Raw genomic sequence first — 26,827 nt, 5'->3', positions numbered from 1 at the left:
TTCAGGTACTGAAGTTTAATCCCATGTTGTCAGATGAATCTTAGTAAAATATGAGCAAGATAGTGTACCCCTCAATGCTCACTTGTTTTCCAAAAATCCTCAAACCTATCCAAATACTTTGTTGTACCAGAGAATCTCCTGATTGCAGGATTTGAACTTTCACTTACTCTGTTGTCATATTCATCATCAAATATCCCTTGCAATGCTACTGAACTTGGACCTGAAGAAAAAATCTTATAAACTAAGTGGAACAGAATATCAGATAAGTCTTGGATACAATTACATCTATAAGATAATCTACATGTTATAACTCACGTTTTCCCCAAAAACTTCCTGACTTATTTGATTTTTTTGATCTTCCAAGTCGCTGGTATGGTTCATCATCTGGTAATTCAGAAGTATCGAGCTTCCAGTGTCCAATGTAGGCCCCATCTGACAATGTAAGGTCATCCACTAATTCAAAAGAAAAGAAGTTCCGACTTGTGAGCACACAAGTCTTGGTATCTGAAAAATGTTCCTCACATCTTGCCAATGCTTCAGGGGTATGCTCCATTGACAGGATAGGATAAGGCCATAGCACATATTGAAAAATAATCTGGAGAGACCAGTATAGGAGTATTGATTTCTTTTTCACTATCTCCATTTGGATTTTGATGGAGATTGTTATTGGTAAAGAATCTGGATTATAACAGTACAGTCTGTGGCAATGAGGAACAGATGTTGATCTTAAATACACAACTCTGGTGATATCCATGAATTGCAAATTTTGTGAAACACACTAGTCTCCCTTCTCACGTCTCACCAAAAATATAATGGTGTTTCATGCCCACGCATCCACAAAAATTTATCTGGTATAATTGAAGTTTGCTGGTCTCAATTCAATTGGTGCATGTTACCAACTTCTGTATTCTTATGGAATGAATTGAAATGATCAAGCAGTTAACAAATTTCATTGAATTTATAGGTGAAACTTGTTAATGGCTCTCAGAGATCCAGATCTCAGTTTTGTCAATAGAGGTTTATGTTGTATAATTGATTGTTACTGGTCTCCATTTAAGCAGCAGACAATTCCAACTTCTGTATACTTGATGGAATCAATTGCAATGATAAAACAATTAACAAAGTTTATTTGATTTGTAATTGAAACATGTCTCATGTCTCTCAGATAGCAAGATATACAATTTTTTATCAGCACTGCCAACAGGTAACAGGTTTGCCTTGAGCTAAAAAATTCAAAGTTTTCTCTGTTGAAATCTCCAATCAACAAAGAGAGTAAAAATTTAGTCTAGGAACTCTGTTGATATCCATGAATTAAGAGTTTCATGTGCCTTTGCACATCTCACCAAAAATATAATGGTGTTTCATGCCCATGCATCAACAAAAATTTATTGTGTATAATTGAAGTTTACTGCTCTCAATTTAATCAGAGAATGTCATCAACTTCTGTATTCTTATGGAATGAATTGAAATGATCAAGTGGTTAACAAATTTCATTGAGAAAAACATAACTCAAACATCACTTGAACCTACAAGGAAAGTTGTCTGGATTATTTTCTACATGTTTCCACCCCTTTATCAACCAAGAAAACCCACTCCATCATGCAGTTGTTGTGGTACGTCTTCAAGATTTGTCCTACTTGTAAGGGGGTATGCAGCATGTGTTCACATGAATTCAAAATACAACAAGGCCACACTGCAGGCAAGGTTGTAAACATCTTCAAACCAAATGTTTTGCGACATCACTCATAGGACCTATGTTATGAGGCCACAAGGATGTGTAGAAGATTATCTAGAACAACTTTCTCAAATGATGTTTGTCTATGAGGGAAGTGAGAAAACTCAAAAAACTGCACAAGGAGAATTAATCTTTTGAGTACTCACACCGGGAATCATCCATTAGTTGTAAGCCCCTCTGCAAGGGTGCCAATGTGGCAGTGCAGAGAGGGTTTTGTTAAGCTAAGAGGTCCCCAGATGTTTGGTTGTTTTTGGCCTGGAGTCAGATGCCAGACATGTTATATAAGCATCTTTGATTGTGATGCCAGTATGATTATTACAAGTGGATCCTGGTAGATTTGTCTGCCACTCAAACCCCTGGAAACCCCTGGAGCTCAAATATACCCATAACTGTATCATCTACTGTCACCTTCAGCCTCAGGCTACATAGCACGGCAGCTTAGGTCATACATACATCCTTCTGCATTGTCAGCATACCACACAATATCATTGGTGTAAGTTCTCTGTGGCTATGCTCAAGAGAAGCAAGTTACAGACCTTGCATGCTTGCCTATTTAGACTCTTCAGATCTACAACTGTGTCTGCACAGCACTCACACTATACCCATTCTTTTGAATTGAATCATGAGAGCTGAAAATGGCATAGGTCACTTCAACTTTGGGGACTTGAAGAAAATTATGCATTGTGGTTTTTGACATGATCAAACAAATAAAAGAAAATTTGCTCAAAACAAAAAAAAGCCGCCGCCAAAAATTCAATTCTGTTGTCACCAAAACCTAAACCCTGTTGTTGTTAATCACGGTCATAGCTACATCAGTTTGACCGCAATACTTTGATAGAACGACCACTTACGGGCATGTTAACGGAAACTTAACCAATGTGGTCAACAAAAGCTACACCCTGTTGTTTCTAATCACGGTCATAGCTATATCAGCATGACCCCGACCCTTCATATAACAAACCCGTCTGGGCAGTAAATGAGAGAGGGCTCAGCCCATCATCGAAACCCGTTGACTTTCTGCGCCTGGGTCTCCGCCTCACACCTTCTTTTGCGGAGAGTTGTCATTCTGCACCATTGCCGTCATAGGGCCTCATACCTGTCGGCGTGGTACACCCTGTATCTCTGATCATGGTCATAGCTACATCAGCATGACTCTGACCCTTAAATAGAACAAACCAGTCTGGGCAGTGAATGAGAGAAGGCTCAGCCCATCGCCAAAACCCGTTGACAATCTCCGCCTGGGTCTCCACGGCAGAACTTCTTTCGCAAACAGTTGTCATTCTCCATCATTGCCGTCATAGGGCCTCACAGCCATTGGCGGGGCACGATTTGCACGGCATTGACCTGTTATTGCATTTGCGGAAAGTGATGCAATTTGAATCAGGGCTGACAGTCCAATTAAGTAGAGCAACCGAGCCCTTTGCTATCAACTTGACTAGGCCAGGCGCCTCCACTGACTGTGAGGCAAGACTAACCCTGCAATGTAGGTTAGTTAATATCATCACTACCAGCCAGTCAGGGCCAAAAAGTTGTTATCGGAGTAGCATGGTAGCATTTGGTTTATTTGAAGGCATGCTTAATAGCGGATGATGGTGGAGAAATATGAGGGCAAAGGGGTGATGCATTGCCAAGGGAGGCAGAACAGCATTGGAGGATGTGTCAAAGGTTGCATGGGGACTGTGATGGTCCTTTGTTGGCAGTGACAAAGTAACGTTGTAATTGAGCGGTGCATCTTTACACAGAGCACGGGAGGGCGGCGGGCCGCCCACGGGACTCTAGTTATGCAATTAATAAAAGAATGGACCACAGCAGCTGGGTGGAAGCCAAAATGTGCCCGGGTATGGGTAGATCGAGGATTCGTATGTCTTGTGATAACTATCACACGACTTATGATAAAATCTTGTAAAAGCATCATACAGCCCTACAGTTATGCTTGTATTCAGAATACTTTGCAACCACAGACGTGACATTGGGTCTCTCACGTGCTTGCCTGCGGGACCCATTCCTCCAAAGTTTGTACTGTTTATGGTTCTATACCGACATCCGTTCGGAGGTCTTCTCGTCGTACTGCCCTTCTGTACACCGTCGTCTATCCTCCGATCGCTAAGAAACACCATAACCTCTAGTCGTCAATCTAGTGGTCAACTTCATCGGTAACCTCACCTCTTTCCCATTCGCTTCCATTCTTTTATCTCCAACTGAAGAGTGCTGACTCCCCGGTTATTGCTCTATCTACAGTTGGTCTGGTGGAATCATGCTCGTCACCAACTTTACCTCACGTCTCGAAGCAGAACATCCGCAACTTGCACGGCATCTCACGCTCGCCAACCTTGTCAAATTTGTCAACCTCGCCAGTGAGGTGTACAACCGGGCTGACAATGTGTTAAAATTTACTTCAGCTGACACTAGGGTTCTACCGTTCCTATCGCTCGCATTGCAACTTGACCTGGACATGGACGAGTACGAAGCCCTCTGGAATCTAACATTTCCTTCGGTCCCCTTCGCCCACATTAACCCTGCCAATCTGATACGCTTGCACGGCCTGGAGGTGCAACTTCCAACTAAGATTCACGAAGTGTATCTCACTCCACCTACTTCTACCTGCCTAGTTTGCGATCAACGTTCCGGACGACCCCTTGAGATTCGACCTCGAAGGCATGGCTATGTGTACGACCTCGACGGTATACACTCCGCCGAGTTCTATACCTGGTCTTGTCTAGGTATAGCAAAATACCCGCATTGCTGTTTACGTTGATCACACCCCTCCTGACATCTAGACCTTCGTAGATTGTCGCGCCACCTATCGACCGTCGTATTACACCACAAACGAAACACGTGTATATTACACCAAAGCCCAGGGCGCCCACCCGGATCACTACCAGGTGCACTGCCACTTTGGCATGACCTACCGTCTAGCAATGTCATTCCGACAATCGCAGATGTTAGCGCAGTCAGTCCCCAAATGCATATGTCCCCTAGCAGGAAGAACCGGACTGACACTCACATTTCCTTTTTCCCAGCATATCCAATTTCAATCTCGTCAACTTATACAACACGACCAATTTCAAGGGCCAGCAAGTGCCAATTAACTCAGGCAACCGCCTCATATGTCCTAAGATCTCGCAAGAAGTCGCGCGCGACGGGGTCGACATCTTCAGCCTCCTCCGACGATGTGAGCGACGTGGATATGTGCTGCACGTCAGTGCCCATGGAGACAACACCGACCGTTTACTACCCGCGATGATCCGAGAGCTCCATTATATAGCAAATAATGGTTCACATCACCGTGATCATTTTTGTTCGTTGTGTGTGCGAACATATCCGATTGAGCACGAAGGAAAGAATACAGTCAAAAGTAAGGATGCCGATTTAAATATTAATCAAGGTTGTGGAACTCAAATTATTTAAGCCTGTCTGACCTCTTGCTTACGTTTTTCATCATATCAGTTATCCGCGCTGTGGTCACCGACGGCCTTACGATAGGCCATTGGCGGTGCACTGCATCCTCTGCACAGCTCCAAGCGCTAGCACATCGCGCCGGGGCTCCACCTCCTGATGGCCCGTGCCTCAACGCTTTACCAAAAGTAACCTCTCGATTTTGTGCAGATCACGAGGAAAGTTTGAAAGGTTGGTGCGTTGCACAACCTTGCACCGCTCTTGCTGAACCAGGATCGCAAACATGCCAAAGCAAAAAAACACAAGGAAGCTTTCAAGGTGTTTCAAGCGTTAAAAAAGAAAAACTTTTCACTGAAATCCATGCTCAACCGGCCGGGATCACACCTTCCATCTGATCCTTCTGTCCACCTCCATCCTGACACCGCTGAACTAATTGATTTTGACGCCCTCCACCAAGCCAACGAGGCCGATCGAGAACACGAGGCTGCCCGTGACGGTGGCGTAGCTAAGCCCAAAGGTACACCTGTTTTGAGCCGTTCCCGCACGCATAATGACCAACTCATCGTCGGTGCGTGCGGCATCATATTATCTCGGAGAACGTTCTACAACGCAGAAGCACCCAGTGCCCTGAGGGTATGTCGCATTTCATCATTTTACATGCACATCTCTGGAAACCGTTTCACTGACAATTGTATTACCTGCTTAAAGGACTATCTTGTTGAAGCCTTCCCAGATGGTCTGCCAGAAGTGATCTTCTACGACAATGCCTGCAACCTGTTACAAGTGATACATAATGGAGACAAGGATCCGACTCCCTTTGAAAACACAGTCATTCCTGTTGACCCCTTCCATCATCGCTCTCATAAAGAGAGCGATAGCTTTTTTCAAATGTACACTGACCCCAAGAAATTCCCCGACTTGCAACAGAAAGGTTCCTGGATCTTCAATGCCTCAGCCGGTGAGTTGAGTAACATATGGTATGGAGGATTTGCCTCCATGTGTCGCAACATGCAGGCTACCCGGTATGAATTTTTCCTGGAAGAAATGGTTGAATTTCGCAACATATGGCTGTGTGATGCATTGGCTGCCCGGCCAAGCTTGGAGTATATTGGTTCACAAAAATTTTAATTCATCCTCCGGTTTCATAGTTTCGAGGTATGTCCTTGACTTCTACCTACCTCCATACTGATTCAAATTGACACGTATTGACATTGGCCTCATCCCCCCTCCATTTGATGAAGCCCCTTGCGTCAACTCTTTTGGCTGTTAGTCACTTGCAGTTCTATATCGTTGTGTCATTCCACCTGTTTCCCTCTGGGTTCCAATAAATCTGTTCCAAAGCACACGGGGAAGGCTTTTTTTTGTGTCATTCCACCTGTTTCACTCTGGGTTCGAATAAATCTGTTTCTAAAAACACGGGGAAGGCTGTTTAATTTAACCTTGTTTATAAAATAGGTCAAATATAGCATGTATGCTTATGTATCTCAAAACACGGATAAATCTATACTCAACTTCCAGTGGATCAAAATCGATCATCTTTGTGAACCAAGTGAGGACAGTTTTTTTCTTAACTTTATTGTAGATTGGAATGTTTGGATGAAAGTATATATATATTATATATTTATGATTGACTTTAAATATATAATATATATTTTTTTGGCAAGCTTGATTTAAACGTGAGGATTTCAATAGATATCATCACATTTAAATACATACATCTTATAGCAAAAAGATGTTGAGAAAGCTCACACATCAGAACCAAATGTTTATAATCTGACCTTCACTATACATCCAGCAGCGTAAATCTACTTTCAAGGATTGAATATGGGGAACATAATCAATCATGTCAAGGTGATCCGCTTTACCGCACTCCCAAACTGATTCATCAACGGTGTTGGAAATGGTGGGAACATATCCACTTCCAAAAATTTATATAAGTAGTTCAAACTCCTCAATTAAATTTTAACCTACTTTAACATTGCAGATAGATATTGTAACCCTCTAACACAATCCTTCCAAACTTATAGTGGGGGTTTTGATCACTACATGTAGATATTGTAATGCTTTTCCCCTAGTTCTACGTGGACCATTTACAACCTGCTACATAGTGGAAGGTTGTACCTATATTGTCTTCCACCCATGAAGTAAATGGTTGTTAGAAAACTTCAAACGCTTTCTAGCCTTGTGGAAGCAAAACTTATAAGCCCCAAATGAGTTTTAATAAAACGATATGCCCCCATAGACATAGCACCTATCTCAAGTGCTACAAAGGAGCTGTTACAATCTTGAATTGTAAATGAAAGATTGGTTGGCAAAATTCCACTTTTGGTGTGCGTCATGAATGATTTTCTTTTGGTATGGCTAGATACAATCACACAGATCCATATAACACAATCTCCAAACAAGACTAACCAAAACCTCATACATGCAGGGAACATACAAGGGAAAAAGATTGGAATTGAAGGGCATGGGGTCATTGCGTTTGAAAACCATCACAATACAAAGCAATTCCATTGATTTTGATGTGATCATTCCAATTTGTAGAACGGTGGAGGCTTTGTCAAGCCAATTGCATCACATACGCTTGAACACTGATGTTTCGATGCGAAGCTTTGCAAACCACCTGTAAATGTATTGTCGAGAAACCAAGGTCGTCTACAGATGCAATCAAACAAATGATCAGTTCATTAGAATGCGACATACATGTGAAGGATGACGTACTCATCATCCATGATCGTTAGATCAGTGATCACATCACCAATCCCACGGAAGCCACATATCAGGGCATGCCTTCCATGGTATTCGTAGCTCCAGTGAGTGAAGCAGGCAAGTATCTCACCCACAAAACCCTTCGCGTGTTGCCGAGGTTCAAACTGACAATCAGAGGTTATGAAAGCTGGTGTCCCAGCCAGTGGTTCACGGAGATTGAACCAACGCTTCACTGGTTCAATATCCCCATCGTTCCGCTTACACAAGACCACATTCTGAACAAACTGAAGCAGAAATTAAAAAAGATAAGTAGGATACTTGGCCAAAGATGAATGAGTAAAATGTTGGCTCACATGCATGTTCTTAAGGCGTTTGTTTTGTTTTGGAGTGAAGTCTATTTCTTCTACAAGGACTCCTCTGAATTTGTCGAAGAGGCACGCAGCATGGACAAACATCTGTGCGAAGTGAAGATGATCCACTAGAGTATCGTGATTTGCATCAAGAGCACATGCATTCAATTCGATCTTCTCAATTGCTGGATTCAGGGAATGCATGATAGCGTGATGGGTGGTACGGCCGTCCCAATAATGAATTCGACCGGTTTGGTCCACATCCACATGGGCATAATTAGATGTCCATTGGTAGTCGAGGGCATCTGATTGTGACGCAGCACCTGGACGTGGGAGTAGCGCAAAGACCAAGTCACTCTCTAGGTCTTGTGGTTGACTATGATCATCGAAAGGCAGAGCCCTCCATCCAAGGTCTTCTGTTGCAGTCATCTGGATGCTTCGTGAACCTGCGGAATAAAAAAAAGATCAGTACAAGGATAATGATGTTGCGGGTAGGTACATTATATGTACCCACCAAAGCCTAAGGTTTTGTATAAATCTATCTCGTCCATAGTGACGTTTTGTTCGTTCAGTTTAAAGCAAATCGTTTGTGGGGATTTGATAGTCTATATAGACAACTCTATATAGACTTGGGAAAGTTTGTGGAAGTAGATCGCGTCCAAAAATATGGCAATGATGGAAACGTTGAAGAAATTCTTATGAAGAGGGTCGTACTTACTACTTGGTGGGTCATGAATCACTGTGTTTAATACCATTTGGATCACGGGCTGGACGTCTTTGTCTAGACGTGATCTGATCATATCATAACCAAGGGGTCCTCTATGGCTACGACGGACCAGGCATGACACATATGACTAATGATTTTCATATTCCAGGTTAGACATCTCTATGTTGTAGTTGACAAGGGATAGCCAAGGGAAGCGACCAAAAGAACCCCCGGTGACAACCGTAACACCCCACCCCGCAAGAAAGGAATATAACCAGGGAAACATATCATAACAAAGGTAGAAATTAATTGTTTTTCCTCTTCCGTGGAACAACAGGTCGAGGACCCTTGCCCACACCAAGGCCGCGCTCACGCACCAGTGAATTCTTTAACCTGGCGACTGCGTTGAACTCAAGCTGAAAAACACGCCGTGCTTGACTAACAAGAATGCTTTCCTGAGTGACATCACCCACTAAAGGCCATTCCTCATGCCACTTTTGAAACCTCTCATAAGTGACTTTGTCCACCCATCTCCAATAGCGATGGACCGTTTGATCTTCGTACTCATACTCGTTTCCAAAACGTTCAAACCACTGCGGTGTCCGGGTTCCCCGAGTGGTAGACGCGGCGTACCATTCCAGTAGTGAAGAGACAAGGAGTTTTTTGCCTGGCCATTCTTGTAAATGCTGGGGTCGTGGAGCATTTGTCTTGTTCGACTCGGATTGCAAGGGCTTCCTATCGGGCTGAGGCAAAAAGTTTGGTGTCAACTTTCGAGGCGTTTTGAGAATGCAGGCAGATGGAAGAGGAAATGACGGACCTCGTCATCAGGAGGAGTCAGTAGTCCCGGATCTATGAAACCTTTGGGTGCCGTTAAACCTCCGCGGTCGCAGTCCGAGTCTGAGTCCAAATCTATACAAATGGGATTGGCGGTTGAGCCTTTAAGAACGGCGGATCCATGGTGTTTGGAGATTAGGTCAGGTTCAGGGGAGTCTATGGGGGAAGAGTCGTCCATTGGACCATCGTGTGCATCTTCAGACGTAGCAGTCACCGCAGTCTTCCCAAGAGATTTGTTTGATTGCGTTGATGTTGGTGATGAATTAATTGAGTTGGTGGCCGGATTGGTGGCCAGTAAAGGTTTTCCCTGTCCCAAACTTTCTAGAACTTCTTGAAGGTCATGATTCAGCTCTGATCGATGACTCGGTATACATACCACCAGATTTTGTGCAGTAGTGATATATCGGTGTGGGAGTGTCATCGGTATTTCACGCTGAAGTCACGTTTCATGAAGTAGTCGATAAATTTACATCTATATTATCTATCGCCTGGATATCGAGAGAGACATCACGTACCCAATTCCTCACGAGTTCATCCCACACAAGCACATTCCCATCCCAGGTAGGCCCTGCAGCTTCTTGGACCTGACGAGCCAGGGAAACACATTTGCCCAACACAGCGACTGGCCAAGTTTCGAAGAGATGTGATATAACGGGTGATCGTGATTCCTGAATGACGAGATATTTCAGTGTGACAAATTGGAAATAGTCCTGCTACAATGTCTCAAACTCACTTTGGTAACAAAGTGAAGGCTAACAACCTTCCCTTCGTCGATTGAGGGGCATGAAGCCTGTCGCGAAATGGCTGCGTGTGCGTGTCTCGCTCTTTCCAGCACCGAGAAGTGCTCTTCAGGGAGGATGCGCCCTACACGGCGAACACTTTGAGAGCACTGAGGGGGAGGGATGCCACGGGGTCGTGGGGGCTCGGTTAAAATGGGTTGGGCAGGAGGTAGTTGAGCTGGGTTCAATGGCGCCGGACGCTGACCCATGTTGAGTCCCTTCGGGCGGTGTTCGTAGCAACTGCCGGGAGCACTGAACGCAGTGCAACACTACAGGGTACAAAGATGAGGTACGTCAAGTCAACCAAAAAAATATCCAACAGAAATGGAAATGACAGTCAACACTCACTGATTTGCAATAGCCCGATACACATCCAGCATTGCCGGCACTTTTATGTTTGGTTGCGGTTGGCCCTTGGTTTGGCCGAGAACACTTGACAGCAGGTGGCGGGCGTTTGGGTCGTGTCAAAGAGTTAGCCTGAGAATTTGATGGGCGAGGCGCTACGACTGCACCGTTGATGTTGACCGGTGGTCCATGCTGAGAGGGATCATACGGAATTGGATATTTGACGCCAGCGTTGATCAACGCAATCTCGTGATTCAATCGGTTGAGTTTGAAAGTGCGGTAGTAATGCCTTTCAAACGTTGAGCACTGTTTTGTTCGATCAAGGGTAAATCAGCTCAAGTATGGATGAGATGAACAGACGGACTCAGAATGGTACTCACCCGAATTTTGATGATATCCTCCCCCCCCGCGTGTATGTAAACTAGAGACGCATCGTTCCCTGGACAGTCTGGACAAGCCAGACCCACCTTAGCGCCAGGATATGGTGTTGGTAAGAAGGGGTGCTGGGGGATTCGTCGGTATCTGGCCCCTATGTATGGACCCGGCTCGCTGGGCATATCGTATGGCTGGTCTTGAAATATAGGTGAAGGAACCACCAAAAGTTGTGGGACAGTTGGACATCGAGGTTGACTTCGTCATTTTATGAGGAAAATTTTTTGAAAACATGAAAAAATTTTCGTGCGAATCCGAAAGAGATCAGAAGAATGGACGGAAAAAGGTAATGACGGTGAGGGGCGATCGAAGAAGGTATGGCTTGGGGGAGGTGGTAACCGCGAGCAACACAGGAATGACGAGCCCCGTGCGCAGCAGGCCCCGGCGGATATAACCAGCTACACGGCTATGCATGTAACGTGTGATGTCAATACGTGGATCTGTATTATCACATGATAAATATCATGTGATAATTATCACAAAACATACGAAACCCCGATGCTCCCCCGGGTATGCATGTGCGCGGGTTCAACGGTACAGATTTATGTGTGACATTCTCTGTGAAATGGAGTAAGGTTTCTGACAATGAGGTTTAGTCCGAACCCTAAGGTATTATAAACCACGAGTAGGCCAATCCAGAAAGAAGAAAATCACGATTCGATACATCGTGGTCAATTGTTAACCAATCTTTTCAAGAACCGAACCAGAAAGACTTCATTATAATCCAAAATGGCTGATGTTTCTCATCTCCTTGCTTCAAAGAACCAAAAGTTAGAGACCAATTCAATTTTTCAACATTCCCTTAAACAAACTGTTTAACTTAAATTTCGTAATCTTGCTTTCTTTTTTTTAGGAAATCTATCATCGTTCATCGAGAAGTACCAATTGATTTAGATATCGGTTTACTTGCTTGTTTTGATCCAAATCCAATCGATAGTTCAGATTACAAGTGAGTCGATATCTTTAAGTAAATTTTTTACCTGGCTGAAAAGCTAATGGTTTCTCTGTTGCGATAACTCAGTACGAATCGAGAAGAATATCTGCAATCAGTTACAAGAGATGGAATCCAAACTTTAGTCAATGCACTTTTTGCTCTACCAACGATCTCAACTAATGATGGAGTTCTAGCAACATTACCACACTCAGGACCCTCAACACTTTTACCTAGAGCCAAACCATTACCCAAAGCAGCACCATTAACGAAATGGCAAAAGTTTGCAAAAGATAAAGGAATCGCACCTAAACAACAACGAGAGAAGATGGTATTTGATGAAGATAAACAAGAATGGGTAAATAGATGGGGATGGAAAGGAAAGAATAAAGATGAAGAAACTGCATGGATTAGAGAAGTGAAAGCAGGTGAAGATCAAGAAGAAGGTGCTTTGGAACGTAATGTAGGTAAACGAGCTAGAAAGGAAAGAACGATTAAAAATCAAAAACAACAACTTAAGAACATACAAAGAGCTAATGCAGAAACTAGTAAATCGAGTACAACAGCTATATTAGAATCATCAACTTCAAATCAAACTGTTTCTACTACTATTAGAAACAAAGCTGATGTTCGTGCTGCGAAGATTGCAGCTAATACAGAGAAAACTAGAGCTGAAGGAATGGCTAGAAGAGAAGAACAACAGAAAAGGAAATCTGAACTTGAAGGTCTAATTCAAACTTCTAAGAAATCGACTGCAAGTCTTGGTAAATTTGATAAAAAGTTTGCTAGTGAACCTAAACCGAAAGGTATCAAACGAAAGGTAAGCTTCCTTCAATGTCTCGATCTTCATATCATCAATACTGAAGAGTTTTGTTTTGATTTGAAATCTTGCAATCGATAGTTTGAACCTGCTGAAATACCAGCTGCAGCTGAACGATCGACCCAATTAGCTCTAGTCGAACAATTAGCAAAGAATCCATCCGCTTTCAAAGAAAAAGTTGCTAAACGTGGTAAGAAATCGCATTCGAATGAAGAAGGTGGTGATAATGATAAGACCAAAGGTTTACTCAATACTCGTAAAGCCATCAGAGCAGTTACTGGTGGTAAAGGTTTTGGTCCTAATTCAGGTTCTAGTGGCAAGGATGGTAAATCTAAGAAGTGATCTTAATCTGATGGTTAATTTGATTCATGAAATGTTTGAAACCACTTTTTATAATTGAATAGCGTGATTCTGGAGCACACATGATTTGTTTTTGATTTTACAAGTTTTATCTCTTTTGAATTCATCTTCTCGATGTTAGACTCACCAAACCTTCCCGAGATTTCGCGGTCATTGAATTTCAGTTCACGAAGAGTTTTTATTTCACAATCGAAAACTTGCCACCTCACAGCTGATGAAGTAAGCAGGGATTTTAAGCTGATCGTAACTTTGAAAATATACTTCAACCTTTGATTGAACTTGACAAAATCCCTCTTGGTGACTGGATATGATTGCCCAATCGATTCATGGTAACTTTGGAACAAGTTTTTATGATTGGATGATAAGCATGATTCTGGAGCATACATCACATTCACATTGAGTCTTTATTATACAAGCTTCATCTCTTTCCACCCATTCTTACCTTTACAACAATGTCATTAGAGGAAATAGACCTTGAAACTAAATCTTGGCGCCTCTCAATTTGAACTCGCCGTCTTTTTCAAGGCTTATGTGGAGGTTGTCAGATAATTGACAAGTCTTTCTCGATTGTTTGCTTCATCTTCTACTAGTCTAGAATCAAGTGGTGAGATCTACGTAGCAAAGCAAAACGGTCGATCACTTTGGAAAAGAAGTCAAGAATAGAGTTGGTGAACTTACTCTTTCATTTAAAGGTTTCTCACCAGGTAAAACTTTCAAGATCGTAGGTAGATTGGTAATCGACCAAGGTGATTGTCTGAATACATTATCTGAAGACCTCCATCTAAACGTAGATCACACAGTATCGATAATAAGTTTTTGAATCATCTGATTTTTCAAGAAAAGTAAAAAAAGACTCAACTGATCTCTTTCCCCTACATAAACATAAACTAATTGGTCTTGTAAAGCTTGATACTTTTCATTTTCAAAAACATTAATCAAATTAGATTGCAATTCTACACAATCTCCACACCACATTTGACCAGTACTATTCAAGAAGAGTATAACAAGTAAGTGAAAGGAAACCTAATGGAATCAAAAGAAAGAGAAAAAGAAAAGACACTTAACTTTGAATCATGAGAAGAGTAGAAGATGATGATTTGATTTGATTTGGTTGTGGATAAGTGATTGATTAATTCTTTTGATTGAGTTTGATCGAAAGTTTTAGTTTTTGGAATCAATAACATGATGATGGATGATGGATGAGGGTTTGAAACGTAGAGAAGTTGGTAAAGAGGTGTTGATGTGATGAGATTGATAAGAAACGAGAACGGTTTTGCACCGCCCCCTACGATCCAAATCCCTCGATTGAGCTTTTACATAATTCGGGGTTTTCTTATATGCGGGAGCCGATAATGACCCTCATGCTTGATCATCATACACACTTGAGTAAACAGCGTCTGACCTCTCTGCCTTGATTTTGCAAGTTTCCTCTACCGAATCTCCATAATTCGATATTCCTAAGAGCGCGTTTGTTTAGTGCGGTTCCCTAGAAATTGCATTCTAGGAGACCACTTTCGTACATGTATGAAAGTCTTTTTTTTTCAAAAGGCCCTGATTTGTGATTTTGAAAGAAAGAGATCAAAAAGACAACGAAAAGTGTTTGTCTTACCTGGTCTTAAGCACAGCATGATCAAAAAGTGCTTGGCTTGGTGGCTCTCAAGCACAGTACGATATTGGTGGTGGTACAAACAAACCACCATCCATCATGTCAAGCTCTTTGGATTCAAACTCAACACGATCCTCAACTTCTTTTAGAAGAAGTAATCTTCTCAAGCTTGTAATTCAAGCTGGTACAGACTTCCTAAAGACTCTAACAAGGCCCAAGATCCCATGCCGAACCTCCAAACTCCGAGGGAATGAATATACAAAAGAAGTACTAGAAGGGAGCGACATACGGTTTCGAGAAGTATGTTGAATGGATAAGCTTGCCTTCAAGGGCTTGATGAAAGCTCTTGAAGGCAAGCTTGTTGTTTACCGTAATCGAAGTGTTACGCCGGAAGAACGTGTCATGATCTTCCTTTATATTGTTGGCAACTCCAGCTCCAATCAAAACACTAGTGAAAGATTCCAGCGATCAGGTCAAACAATCACCAAATACTTCAATGAAGTCTTGGAAGCGATCACTTCCCTTCAATCAACATATATAGTCCAACCTATTGACAACGGGATCTGCCCAAAGGAAATACGGACAAATCCGAGGATGACACCATATTTCGACAAGTGTGTGGGTGCTATTGATGGCACCCACATCCCTTGCATTGTTCCTGCAGATCGTCAGCCAGCTCATCGGAATCGAAAAGGGGATCTCAGCCAAAACGTATTGGCTGGATGCTCTTTTAACATGCTCTTTACCTTTGTGTATGCGGGATTAGAAGGTTCATATACAGATGCTCGAGTGCTTTGTCAAGCACTTGAAGAGGAACGATTTGTTGTTCCGGAAGGTATGTTACTTTTGTCTTCATCTTTGATATATCATGTTGCTGATATCTTCGATCTATCCAGATCATTTCTATGTCGCCGATGCTGGCTATGCAAATGCACCTGGATTCCTCACTCCATACCGATCTGTTCGATACCACCTCAAGGAGTGGAATCATGTTGGCCTTGCACCACAGACAGCAAAAGAACTGTACAACCACCGGCACTCATCACTTCGAATTGTGATTGAAAGGATCTTTGGCATCATGAAGATGCGCTTTCCAATCCTAGCAACCATGCCATCATTTCCATATGAAACTCAAGTTAAAATTGTAATAGCATGCTGTGTATTACATAATATCATACAGATCGAATCAGGCAAGGATGAGTTTTATGAAGAGTACGCTTTGAAGGAACGATTAGAAGCCAGGCTGGCCTGTGACAAAGATGACCCAAACTGGTCTGCACCAACTCCTGCTCAGCGTACGCAAGCCAATGAAATGCAAGATCAGATTGCTGAAGAGATGTTCTACAATTATACAAATGTGGCTGCTGCTCGCAGATGTGTTTAATGCTCAATTTTCTCCTTTTAAATCATGGACATAATTGGGCTATTCACATTGTTATTGAAAGGACTATGTTTTTCAAACTTTGTACAAATTATTTGATTTAAATTATCATTACTCAAACTGCTATCATTTTTTTAATTTGTACAGCTGATTTTGTTTGAGCACTAATTAAAATTACTACAGCTGTATTCATAATTGATGAACACTCGGCCAAAACTTTTCAAATGTTTTGCGCTGTACCTGTTTTATTTACACGTTGATTATTCGCTCATCTTTGGGCGCATGTTCATCAAAACTGCAAACGGCTGTATGTATCTTTTTAAAAATTGTACCACTGCATTTGTTTTAGAAAAGATACAAAAAAATGAAATGTAACAAACTTGATTTGGTTTCTGAAATACTCTCCTTTTAAATATATCCTACTCATATTCTTGTAAGACCCCAGCTTCCTCTTTTAACCAATTCCAGCGATTATCCTTGTGCATATGGAAGAAAAACGATGCGGTATCATCTTCTTTCAATTTGTTTGCTACTTGGTTGATGTGAGCTGGTTTCAGTTTGTTGCGGAATTCAGCGTTGAATATTGCCATCACTTCTTGACGTTTTGGATGTTGCTCTAATTTCATCTTTGCTATTGTAATTCTATTGCTTTCAACTTGATCTTCTAATTCCACTGCTCGATCAATTGAATCAGCTATGATCTTTGGACCGCTGGTGCGAGATTGCTTGATGGAAGGTCCTTTGTTGATTGGGCTCCTCTTGCTACGGACAAATTTCAACTCTGGAGTATCTTCTTCTTCTTGGTCTTCTTGAAATCGGTGCTTGTTGAATTTGAAGGTTTTTTTCTGCATTTAAAATGAATAGAAGCAGTCAGCAGAATTCATTTATTGTTGAAATATTCAAGATAAATACTACATACCGTTTCTTTATTCTTTTTTGGAGGAGGCTCCGGCTCTGAATCACTCTCCTTGCTCTCATTATCATCTTGAACATATTGATCTTCAATTGGTTCAGTAGCCATTCGTTTAATAGATTCGGATTCAGATGGGATTGAATCTTTGATAAATGAAAAGCTTATTCAGTGAATTTGTTGGGAGTGTCATATATAAAAGAAACTTACCATTGTCATTTTCTTGGTCTTCGCCATCATCAGATCCTGGTGATTGACACTTTTTTTTCTTGCTCTGGGTTCCGAACCCTTCTGTACCGTTAGCTCATAAGTGTTTCTCGGGCATGATATGCGAGACGGCTTGGTACGCGGGGAATGCATTGTTCTTGATTGGTATTGCATCTTTGTTACCAGCCTAGAATTATGTAGAAGATTTTGAGCAAAAGAAAGATAGAAAAAAAGATTATGAGTGAAAAGGGAAAACAGAAAAAGAAAGATATGATGAAACCATGATTATACAGACCCCTTTGATCCAAGCATCCCACCATTCCTTTGAAGCACTCACGGTACCTGTTGTTGTATCACATCCAGGAGCACCAGAGGAACCCATGATCTTATCAAAAGCTTTGTATGTTGTCTTGAGCTGGATTTGAATAGAGAGTCAGTTGAAACGAAGTCAGCGTAGAGGAGGGAGGAGAGTGAAAGACATACCTTCTGTATATGGTTTTTCAAACGTGATAATGGTTCCTTGGTTTTGAACCGTTTGTTGTAGTCCTCAAGGACTTGCTTCCATGAAGCACTCTTGAGTCCTCCATCGTTTCCGTGTCCAAGATCAACTTGATGACAATACTCATCAATCAACCAAACCGTACATCCATGTTTCCATACACCGCCACTAGTAACAACCTCTCCTCCTGAATCATCATCGGATTTGTTCTTATCTTCTTCTTGTTGTTTGTTCTTCTCATCTAAATTCTTTTTGTTCTTATCATTCAACTTCTTTTTCTTCTTGTTTTCTTTCAATTTGATCAGTTTGACTTGAGAGTTTACTTTTGTTTTTTTATTTGATTTTTTATTGATCGGAGTTGCTTTTTTTGATGTTGATGGTCCAGTGGTGGCTTCCTCACCATTACTAATAGGCTCTGAATTGCTGTCAGACATTGGTGATGTGGTTCAACGGGGTTGGTTAGAGAAGGAAGGGAAGGGAGGTTGTGATTGATAGTGAAGAAATGAAGGGTGGTCAGTGGCAGGACTGCTACTGTTGTAAAGATTTTGTATGGTTTTGGCGGTTTGATGGGTTTTGGCGGGTTTAGTACAGTGGACGTGGACTTGTCCAAAATTGAGAAAAAGGTAGAAAGAGAAGAAATCGAAAAAAAATTAGCTATTAGCCAATTCTGGAAATCGACTCAAAAAGCGATTTTTATAAGCATTCTGTACATTACAGAATGCTTGTAAATAGTTAAGCAAACACATTTCACCTTCTAAGATTTCTACTCTTTGTAAAATGCGATTTCTGGTCAAAAATCGCTTAAACAAACGCGCTCTAAGTAGATCCTTAATTTCAAGTTAAGTTCTTCTTTGGAGGGGATGAAGATAAAAGTGCTTTTAAGACATCAGCTGAGTTGTTTTGATTCATTGTGATTCTTGGTAAAAGGGTGAGGTCTATGTTTTACTGAAGTTTTGGATGTCTTCTAACTCCTGGGAGTCACAATAGTCAGAAGATATCAAAAGATCCACAGGACAGGGCAATCTGTAAGCCAAAAGATGGGCTGAAAAAGCATTGTGCCATAACTCAGTGAAAATTCAGACAAAGAGTTCAGATTTTGGCTGTTAGCCAGATATTGGTTGGCTGGATGGGTTAGTAGTATATTAGCATATTTGTGGCCTTTGAAAGGATGACAAAAGGATGTCTTGCATGGTGGTCAAATGTGCCGCTGTGATACAAATTCTGCATTCTCACAAATACTTCAATACTTACATCTGGTTCTGACCATGCTTATTCCATGATCAGACATCGGGAGAGCTCCCAGAATCCAATCCATGGTCTGGGTGGCCTTTGCCCCATCATCACTATCACTTCCTGGATCTCAAGGGGTAATGGAGTAAGGAATATGTGCAAGGTAAAGGAGGGGAGCAGGGGCAAGCTTGATGTCTTTCCACATGAACAGCATTCCCTCCAATGAATCAAAGACCACCAATAGGCCACTGAATGAATAGCTGAAGGTTACCAGACCAGTCAAAGCAAACTTGGCCATGTGGCCTTCTTTTCAGACCATCAAACAGCAAGCACATTTATGCTGTGGCCAATGGGATTTGTGGTTTTTGGGAAGCTTCAATGAACCACCCTTCCCAGTGGTACACACACTCTCAATATACAACACTAAAGCATAAACAATACAGTTAGTTGCAAGTTGTGACAGATTTTTCTGGAGTGCAAATCTATGTGCTCCACTGTGCACATACAATTTTTTAGACCCCCAGCATCAGAGATTCTCTTTTGGGGGTCTGTTTGCAAACCTGCAAAGTACAAATTTTGCTGATGATGCTCGGAGTAGGGTCATTCAAAATATGAATGGTTCAAGGTGATTCATGTCTTGAAACATAGTTCAAAGAAAGATAATCTGAATGGAAAAAACATTGGGTTTCAATGTACTGCATTCAATGCATACCACTGTGAGACACATATCTATATCATTTGCCAGTGATTGAATTCTGTTGAAAGAGATTAGTTTTCCTTCTGTCTCCTTCATTGATACCAACACTAGTACTACCAAATTTTGGTCTTGACCATCATGAGATCATTTGTCTTCTTTCTATTCATCGTTTTGAAATTCTTGTCCACAATTATATGCCCATTGTTACTGCGATACTCATTGGACTCAATACCAAGAAGATGTCCAGGGGAAATTGAAGTTCAACTTTATCAACCATTTAATCTTAAACCTGATGCAACTGTGTCATCAAGTTTAGAATCTATCAGTTTGATATCAACTGAACAAGCTCCTCCAATTCCTGATATCAATAACTTTAAGAGGCTTATCCGTGTGAATAAGCAGATCCCAACATGGTGGTTTCTAAGCATGGGCTTGAATGAATTGGCATCAAACTTGAGAATCTCATTCCCATCTCTTCAAGAAAAACTTAGCTCTAATGCATTCATGAAAGGTACTCAGGTTGAAAGCACAATCAACATTGCAGTTTATACACTTGAGAATTACCACTTGAAATCAAAAGAAAGGATATGGGTACTTGCTGTGTTGACACATCTTCAAGAGTATCTACCTAAGGGTGATTTGAAGCCAATAGAAACAGATATGCACCAGGGACCCATAAGGAATGCTGCACTCCAGCTTCATCTGACAAAGGGTACAAAATAATCAACTCAATGCCTTTGAGATATGGAAGATTTTTATGGATGACTGACATTGGATTTTATAAAATAGGATTAAATCTTATAGGAGCTAGTCAGCAATTATGGAAATTAGAAAAAGGCCCCAAAATTTGGGAGATTGATTTGTGTAAGATTCTTCTCTCTTGATTCTTTTCTAGCTTTTGTTTTCAAACTAATGACATATGTGTTTGATTCTGAAGCCCTGTCAGAGGCACTCTCAAAGTTCAAAATCATAAAATGGATCACATACCAATTCAAGGCAGATGAAACCTCAAAATCATCCAAATTCATGGTTGAAACTCATGATCTTCTACTTCAGGAAAGCTGTCCATTGCAGGAAGGAACATTGAGAAATCTTTTGTCAATGTGTTCACAACATTTAGAAGAACAAGATACAAGCCCATGGAACAAAGAACTTGCTTACATGATACTTAATAAATATGGAAAAATCTATCCAACAGTCAGAGATTTTGTAAGATTTAAGAAATCACAAAATGATTGCTTCAAGAAGGCATATGAATCCAAAGAACTCCCAAATATCATACATTGCTTCCTGAAAAGGACAGATCTTGGGCCTTTCAAGAACCCGCTGGAAGTTTTCCTCATGGAAAAGAGCATGAACATGGATAGTATCAAACATTTAATTGAGTCTATATTCAGGACCAAACACCAGTATCAAAGATGGGAAACTAAAGAATCTGAACAACTGGCTAATCAGGAAGATTCAGTGATCGGCCTACTACAACACATTTCCACCCTCATTGATGGTGCCAAGTCATACCTTGAAGGTCTAGTGGATTATAGAAGTAAGCTGTCACTAATCTCCCAACTACACTAAGAACATTATGCCCATAGAATTTGGATCACCATTACTGACAATCCCGCTCATAGGTGACTCTCACATCTATACATTCAAGATGCCTGAACTTATCCCAATTGGCCAACCATGTGTCATCTGTCAGCAAGACATGCACAAAGAGGATGATCTTGTCAAGCTTCATTCTGAAGTTGATCATAAAGTTCACACAGATTGTTGGCATGTGAGTTAAAAGATTTTCAACATATAAGCAAATCCAGAATTGTCTACTCATAATGGACCTTTCACAAATTAAACAAACAGAGGTTGGAGGCTAATACCAATAAATTTCCTACATGCCCTATTTGCCGAGAGGAAGTTGAGTTAGGCTTCTCTTGAGGGATGACTCAAAAATTGGTTAGTGGATTTTTAATATATGTGTAGAAATTCTAGGGTCATGGAAGAGCTTTTCTTTCAACAGACACCAGTCAGAGTGTCCATAAACCCCAAATTGCATTGACATAAGGTGAATGTATTTTCTTTCTGGACCCCAAATTCGATGAGGTTTGCAGATTGGCATATGGAAGATTGAAGGACCTCTGTTGCCTCATAAGATAATGATACTTCACTTTAGAAATGCTGAAGCTTGTAGAGTGGAAAACCACAGGGAATAATTTATACCATTTGCCCATACAAGTCCCCTGAGTCTTGAGACTTCTAGTACAACCTATCTGCTTGGAACAAGTGAGTTGCTTGTGTTTCAAAGGCTGACTCTCTGTAGGTATATGGTAAAGACCAGGACAAATAAAGTGAGTGAGAGACTTTGTTACATGGGAATTATTTGGAGAAAAGTGGGTTGACTGTGATGCTGAGTGTGCTGCTTTGGTGAATAGTGGGTTAGCAGGATATTTTTTTTTGTGGAACTTATCAACCAAAACAATGTTTTCCACAGAGCTGGAAGGGGATAATATACTAAAAGTATATAGTAGAAGATATCTACAGGCTGCCCTTTACACCTGTGGCACCTGCCCCGAGAGACATGTAAGTCAAACATACAGTGCACGATTCCATAGACTGGAAGCCGGAGCTGCCCAGCAGAGCACCCCAGATGCTCTGGAACAGCACTTTATAGCACCTCAAGTCCACATAAACAAAAAAAATTCAATGTTTTTTTGCTCAACATATTCAAAACATACATGTCTTCCTCTTACAGCAAGGTTCCTTTTTTTCCAACTAACCAAAAAAAATCGACAAGTCCTCAGAGCGCTCTGAGACACATCAGAGCGCTCGGATACCCTGTACGAGCGCTCTGAATGTCCACAGAGCGCTCTGGGGACTTGTCAATTTTCTCTGATATGTCTCAGAGCGCTCTGATACGTCCACAGAGCGCTCTGATACGTCCACAGAGCGCTCTGGTATGACTCAGAGCGCTCTGGTATGGCTCAGAGCGCTCTAGATTGTTGGGCTGCCTCATACGTATTGGACCACAACCAAGCACAGTCATAGTCCAACCATGCAAAAATCAATCGCATGATTAAATCTTGACCCATTGGGTCTCTATCAAGAAGGTGATGAAGTCCTTGCTATGCACCTCTTTGTTATAGATACCTCATATGGCTACAGGCGTTTGTTCATTTCCTCACGCTTCAATCAGTCCAATGTATCACATCGAAAGGTTAAGACTTGTATTTGGTGCCAGGTCGGTTATTGATATGGAAAGAAGAGCACTAACATTTCGATTAGACCGTTCTGCTGGCGATAGAGAAGCTTAGAGAAGGTAGGGGGCAGTAGTTGATTGAGGTAAACTCCCACAAGCACTCACATCATCTTGTCTCGAAAGCTCTCAACCAACCTCGAACTCAATCGGTTAAGTTCAGAACAAATGCTTCAGCCCAGTTGAATTGTCGACACACTCTCTCATTTTATGATCGAACAACCATTCATTTCAATTTGAATCAAGCCTTTGTATTTATATACCCACGGATGCCACTCAACATAACATTTGTACACATAATGTAACACTGAGGAATTTGTATTGGGTGACGATAATTCAAAGTTACCATAAAAACAAGTTAACATAATGGTAGAACACCATTTTACCTCATTAATCCCTTCAATTTTCACTTGTGTGTATATTTTGATAGGCATGGAATAAGATTCAACTTTTGATTTTTGAATATCGCACCAAAATCAAGTTCACAAACAAGAAAAGGTCCACCCGAGACAATGGCTGAGAAAGCTGAAAATCAACAAAACTAAATTGAATATAAGATGTCAAAGAGTTCAAGAACTAGATTGATCATCATGAATGACCTTTGGAAATTGCCTAAACAGCTTAACACACGAAATAAATTGAGGAAAGGTAAAATATAAATTTGATTGAAATCGCCAATACAAGCAATTGTTGATATGAAATGATTTGTGTAGATCATAGAGTCAGATTGAAATAGATTTAACTTCGTCCTCAGATGAACGATATTGATGAACAATATTGAAAAAACATGGTCAAAGTGAGGCACATCAGGGGAATGTAAAGATCACCTTCATGACATGTCAACGTCGTTAGAGTGGTCAGAGGTCGCGTTCGAGTTGGAGTCGGAGCCGGAGCTGGAGTTTGAATCGGAGTCAGAGCTGGAATCGGGGTCAGAGCTGGAGTTTGAATCAGATCCAGAGTTGGAGTCCGAGTTAGAGTCGCTGTCAGAGTCAGAGTCACCGCGTGTTTTTTTTTGTCTTTTGCTCTTCTTGTTCTGCGCAGGTTCCCCCTTAGCCAAGGCTTTGAGCTTACGCTTCATGCAAGATTTATTCGCTTGACTAGGTTGAATACCAGCAGAATTCGTGTTAGCGGTGTTGGTGGGCTCATCGGGGTGCTGTGGATTTGAGGGAATCTGGGAGGTTGTAGATTGAGATTTCTTCTTTGACTTTTTAGATTGTTGTTGTTTGCTTCGATTTGCTAGCTCCGAATCTGGAATGTGTTCTATTACAAAGAGGCCGTTTTTTATATCATCCAGCCATGCCTTGACAGTCAAACCCTTGGCTCGACGATGACCAACATTCAAGGCCTCTTCTGACAACTGACTACCCGGTTTCTGTACAATCCGAATCGGCCACCCCTTCTCCAGTATATCGGCTGCAGGGTTTTCAAGCTTGGGAAAGACATTTTCATCCTTATAGACCGCATCTATCCCAAGAAAGATCAGCAACCAATGATGAGACTTACTTGACTTGATTATAACTTAAGAAACACTTACTAAGTAGTCTATTAAGTTCTCTTCCCAGGCGTGTCTTACGCTCATCACTTGGTTGTTGAAGTTTGCTTTCACTCCCCTCGACTATCTTGGCAGCAGACTGACCGTGAATGTAAGATGCTAGGGTTTCTGGAATCTTTTGGTCCTTCGATGCCCAGTTAGCAAAAGAGGTATTATTTGAAAATACCTGCCTCCATCCCTCGGCACTTCCACAACTAACCCCAGCTAAGTAATAAGTGATTTGATATCGCTGGCAGACTACAGCAAACTTAGGTAGAAAAGCACACGAAGAAAATATCAGTACACATCTAAATATTTTAGAGAGCAATCAAATGGATAGACTTACAGCATGATGAGCTTTTCGAAGCTCAAGTAGGGACCTTTTCTGTACTGTAGCTACAGAACTCGTGGGACTTGGCTTACCGTGACACGTGTGAAGCTTCTCTTTGTCAACCAACTTATCAAACAAAGGCTGATACTTTGCCTTTTCTTCAGCTGTCAACTTGTGAACCAAAGGAGTTGCGGTCGATTCGTCGAGGTGTTGGAGAGATGTGTTGCCTTCATCCTCTGGATTCGCGGTGGAATCAAGATCTTCAGGAACCTTGGAAAGATTGGGTAAATCGGCCAAAGCAAAGAAGTAAGGGTCTCGGAAGACATCCTTCTCATCGTCTTTGAGCTTTTTCCAGAGCCTTGAGACCTTCTTGTTTCGAGCTTTCCAGCCCGCGGAGTCGCCCGATTCAGGTACTAAGAGTTTGAGAGATGGGATTTAGAAAATAGAAAGCGAGACGAGATTATGAGCCATAGAAATTGAAGGATTTGGAATGATAGAGATAGAAATGGAAGAATTCAGCGATGAATAAGAGAAAATTCAGATAAAGAGGAAGAAAAAGTACACTGACGTTGTTCCTTTAATGCGGGAAGACCAAAGGCTAAGAATCGAATCCAAGGATTTGCGTGGCCTTTCTTCGCCCCTTCTCCACTAATCAAAGTATGAAGAAAACGGGCAGAGTAAAAAAACGGATCATTAAATTGATAAGTAGAAACTCACACTATGTTCCAGACTACGACTTCAGGAACACCACCCATCAAGGCCGCCATCAACATTCTCTTCTTGTACTCCAGACGTATACCCTTTACCAAGGTTTGAATATCTAAGTGAGCTCTGTTAGCTTTGGAACCTTGTTTAGCAATGGCTTCACGGAGGGAGACCAGCGTCCAATCGTCTAATTGGCTTTCGAAGTTGTCAAGCTCTAGACCTGGAAATCGAGATCGAAAAACAGTCTGTGACGTGGTTTCAGATTGAGTTGGTGGGTCTCTAGAGTCTTCAGTTGAATTAAGCTCTCCTGAATTGTTGGTTTCGTCAATAAGAGCTTTCTTTGATTTGGATTTCTTCGATTTGGATCCCTTTGATTTGTAACGAGATTTGGTGTTGTCAGCCGATTGGGTACGAGTTGCCGGACGATCGGTATCGGTATGAGTTGCTGAAGGATCATTTTGAGTTGTGCGATTGGCGCGGGTGGAGACCATTGTGTTGGAAGTGATCCGGATAGCTGAGATGATGTGTGATGTCTTTGACTGGGTGATAAACTGCGATGTCGGGAGTATCGAGATGAGTCACTGCTTTGCAAAAACCCTCTCTAAGTACATACTATTCAATGGTTTATGTCATTAATCATTGAAATTTGATGTGAAATCTCAACACAACAGCGATGAATTGTGTGAAATATCAAATGACATATTCCAATCTACAATTAGGGTGTCTCTTCCATTTCAAAAGGTTGGAGTGTTGCAACAAATGTGGTATATGCTGTTTTTTAACCTACCAGGGAAAGAAGAACATCAATTGTGTGGGGTAGCCACATATGGTAGCTATTACACAATCCAAACAACCATCAAACCATTGATTAATGGGCTAGGTGACCCTATTGGATGGCCTTAGGGGAAGACCGTGTTGGAAAGAAAGGTTGGAAAACAATGGGATGTCACAACAGTTAAAGTTGTAGCATTTGAAGAGAATATTGCCCTTCTAAATAAACCCCCTCTGGTAGCCACCACCCATCTCAAACAACCACCAATGATGTGATTTGTGAGACCCGTAACACAACTTGGGCACCCTTACAGG

At 41.6% G+C, this 26,827-nt stretch overlaps 6 protein-coding genes across 6 annotated transcripts; 3 read left to right on the top strand and 3 right to left on the bottom strand.

Moving 5' to 3' along the window:
- Positions 1 to 3,760: 3,760 nt before the first annotated feature.
- On the top strand, positions 3,761 to 6,259 carry MELLADRAFT_85573 (uncharacterized protein; the record flags this gene model as incomplete). The annotated part of the gene is made up of 8 exons (XM_007408964.1): positions 3,761 to 3,888; positions 3,974 to 4,455; positions 4,523 to 4,685; positions 4,756 to 5,090; positions 5,183 to 5,362; positions 5,589 to 5,699; positions 5,745 to 5,764; positions 5,840 to 6,259. The coding sequence occupies 8 exons, from the start codon at positions 3,761 to 3,763 to the stop codon at positions 6,257 to 6,259; spliced, it is 1,839 nt and encodes a 612-aa protein (XP_007409026.1).
- A 1,149-nt stretch (positions 6,260 to 7,408) lies between these two features.
- Positions 7,409 to 11,411, bottom strand: MELLADRAFT_62506 (uncharacterized protein; the record flags this gene model as incomplete). The annotated part of the gene is made up of 11 exons (XM_007408956.1): positions 7,409 to 7,492; positions 7,714 to 7,786; positions 7,835 to 8,115; positions 8,194 to 8,636; positions 8,909 to 9,044; positions 9,274 to 9,639; positions 9,714 to 10,163; positions 10,246 to 10,398; positions 10,464 to 10,778; positions 10,858 to 11,160; positions 11,235 to 11,411. 11 exons carry the CDS (start codon positions 11,409 to 11,411, stop codon positions 7,409 to 7,411), a joined length of 2,781 nt encoding a protein of 926 aa, XP_007409018.1.
- Positions 11,412 to 12,015: 604 nt separating this feature from the next.
- Positions 12,016 to 13,379, top strand: MELLADRAFT_62505 (uncharacterized protein; the record flags this gene model as incomplete). Its single annotated transcript, XM_007408965.1, has 4 exons — positions 12,016 to 12,056; positions 12,140 to 12,235; positions 12,308 to 13,037; positions 13,119 to 13,379. The coding sequence occupies 4 exons, from the start codon at positions 12,016 to 12,018 to the stop codon at positions 13,377 to 13,379; spliced, it is 1,128 nt and encodes a 375-aa protein (XP_007409027.1).
- A 545-nt stretch (positions 13,380 to 13,924) lies between these two features.
- On the bottom strand, positions 13,925 to 14,581 carry MELLADRAFT_105742 (uncharacterized protein; the record flags this gene model as incomplete). Its single annotated transcript, XM_007408955.1, has 4 exons — positions 13,925 to 14,008; positions 14,076 to 14,178; positions 14,257 to 14,382; positions 14,463 to 14,581. The coding sequence occupies 4 exons, from the start codon at positions 14,579 to 14,581 to the stop codon at positions 13,925 to 13,927; spliced, it is 432 nt and encodes a 143-aa protein (XP_007409017.1).
- Positions 14,582 to 20,065: 5,484 nt separating this feature from the next.
- Positions 20,066 to 21,713, top strand: MELLADRAFT_105741 (uncharacterized protein; the record flags this gene model as incomplete). The annotated part of the gene is made up of 4 exons (XM_007408966.1): positions 20,066 to 20,639; positions 20,717 to 20,791; positions 20,865 to 21,470; positions 21,556 to 21,713. 4 exons carry the CDS (start codon positions 20,066 to 20,068, stop codon positions 21,711 to 21,713), a joined length of 1,413 nt encoding a protein of 470 aa, XP_007409028.1.
- A 2,290-nt stretch (positions 21,714 to 24,003) lies between these two features.
- Positions 24,004 to 25,809, bottom strand: MELLADRAFT_85569 (uncharacterized protein; the record flags this gene model as incomplete). Its single annotated transcript, XM_007408954.1, has 5 exons — positions 24,004 to 24,638; positions 24,709 to 24,973; positions 25,052 to 25,449; positions 25,605 to 25,684; positions 25,754 to 25,809. The coding sequence occupies 5 exons, from the start codon at positions 25,807 to 25,809 to the stop codon at positions 24,004 to 24,006; spliced, it is 1,434 nt and encodes a 477-aa protein (XP_007409016.1).
- Between the last annotated feature and the right edge of the window lie 1,018 nt (positions 25,810 to 26,827).

Source organism: Melampsora larici-populina (genome assembly GCF_000204055.1).
Source record: "Melampsora larici-populina 98AG31 unplaced genomic scaffold MELLAscaffold_14, whole genome shotgun sequence".
NCBI lineage: Eukaryota > Fungi > Basidiomycota > Pucciniomycetes > Pucciniales > Melampsoraceae > Melampsora > Melampsora laricis-populina.
The sequence above is the reverse complement of the archived record's forward strand: the minus strand, read 5'-3'. Positions and strand labels throughout refer to the sequence as shown.